The 1826-nt window shown below is 32.4% G+C and overlaps 1 protein-coding gene across 1 annotated transcript; it reads right to left on the reverse strand.

The window, feature by feature from the left end:
• Window positions 1-473: 473 nt before the first annotated feature.
• On the reverse strand, window positions 474-1118 carry LOC139894217 (uncharacterized). The gene is made up of 2 exons (XM_071877435.1): window positions 702-1118; window positions 474-647 (listed from the first exon to the last, which is right to left on the reverse strand). Exons 1-2 carry the CDS (start codon window positions 1116-1118, stop codon window positions 474-476), a joined length of 591 nt encoding a protein of 196 aa, XP_071733536.1.
• Between the last annotated feature and the right edge of the window lie 708 nt (window positions 1119-1826).

A 1826-nucleotide genomic window follows, 5' to 3' on the forward strand; every position in this document is an offset into this window, starting at 1 on the left:
CGTGGCGCACTCCACTGTAAAATAATAAAAAAAAAATTTTATTACACGTGTTCGATTGTATATTGGGTTGTGTTGTTACAATTTGAACCCGTCCAAGCCCGGTGCTTTTGAACAACCACATTCATTAATCGCATCCGAAACTTCAGTTATCGAGAAAGGTTTTTCAAGGTGCAAAACCTACTCGTCACTGAGGTGCTTCGGTAACAGTCCCTGACTGCCACCCTGATCAGTCGACAGTCTCATCATCAAGCTATGGTGCTTGGAGAATTGAGATTTTAAGTGACAGAAAGCTTCTTATTTAATTTGAGAGGGGTCTTCGCACCATACCCCTTCGATATTAAATCCCCGGATATTACATTTTTTGAGTCTTCTTCATATGTGGGAGTGAAACTAATTTGTAATTTTGTCACCCTCAATTATTCATTTAACACGTGACTTTTGTCTAGCCATACCGTCTTTGATCTTCGCTTTATCTATCCATTTTTCCTAGAATCGAGCCATTCTTTCCTTTCATTTTCATTGAGAATTTTACTCTCCGCCAACCTTTCCCATTTTTTGGATGCATCTCTAAGGGTCTCAATCTCCTCGTCTAATTTTCCAAATTTTCCTTTACTCCATTCTTTATGTGCAAGTTTGACATTTTTGAGCTTCAAACAAAAGTTGCAGTCGGGACTTAAACTTTAATTAGAAACAAGCCACACCTTTTTAATTACATCCTCGGAATCACCATCATCTAGCCATTCATCAAATATCTTAGTCAGCTTTGGACCAAAATCAATTTCCTTATCCCTCAAGATGATAGGACAATGATCAGAAATTTTTCGTTCCAATGCAAGTACCAATACATCACCCCACATACAATTAAACTTTTCAAAATTGAGGAATCTGTGAAGTTCGCTAAACTTTATCCCGTTATTGCAAATTCTTCTGAATCTCTTGCCACATAATGCTACCTCGATTAGGTGAGTATTATTAATGAATTCATTAAACCACCTTGCCCTTCTTTCCATGAAAACACAACTTTGTCTCTCGGATTGGTCTTGAACTTCATTAAAATCTCCACAAATGACCCACGCTCCATCACATTGACCTAAAAAATTATTGAGACTCGAACACATTTTCTTTTTGTTAGTATCATCGTGGGGCCCATAAAATTAACTATAAAAGAAGTGTCATCTATAGTGACCCGAACTTTTCCATGTTTATATATATTAAATGAAATTGTTATTTACATAATTAAGTGTTTCCAACATGTTAAGCAATCAAACTTGTTAAGACTTGATTAATTGAAATAGGTTTCATATAGACAATTGACCACCCAAGTTGACCGGTGATTCACGAACGTTAAAACTTGTAAAAACTATATGATGACATATATATGATTATATATATAGTTAACATGATATTATGATAAGTAAGTATCTCATTAGGTATTTTAACTATGAGTTATATACATAAAATTGAGTTTATTGAATTAAGAAACTCGAAACGATATATATAACGATTATCGTTATAACAACGTCTTACTAAATACATATGAATCATATTAAGATATTGATACACTATGTTTAATCATGATAAATGATAAGTAAACATGTCATTAAGTGTATTAACAATGAACTACATATGTAAAAACAAGACTACTAACTTAATGATTTCTAAACGAGACATATATGTAACGATTATCGTTGTAAAAATATTTAACTGTATATATATCCTACTAAAATATATTAATATATCATAATATAATGATAATGTAATAATTTAACATCTCTTTATATATAATAAACAATGGGTTAACAACATTTAACAAGATCGTTAACCTA

Source organism: Rutidosis leptorrhynchoides, chromosome 1, assembly GCF_046630445.1.
Source record: "Rutidosis leptorrhynchoides isolate AG116_Rl617_1_P2 chromosome 1, CSIRO_AGI_Rlap_v1, whole genome shotgun sequence".
Lineage (NCBI taxonomy): Eukaryota > Viridiplantae > Streptophyta > Magnoliopsida > Asterales > Asteraceae > Rutidosis > Rutidosis leptorrhynchoides.

Excerpts from the sequence above, each read along its gene's own strand:
- LOC139894217 (XM_071877435.1), bottom strand. The coding sequence starts at position 1,118 with ATGTGTTCGAGTCTCAATAATTTTTTAGGTCAATGTGATGGAGCGTGG. Across the intron at positions 648-701 it reads CCGAGGATGTAATTAAAAAG|CTCAAAAATGTCAAACTTGC; the intron begins GTGTGGCTTGTT and ends TTTTGTTTGAAG.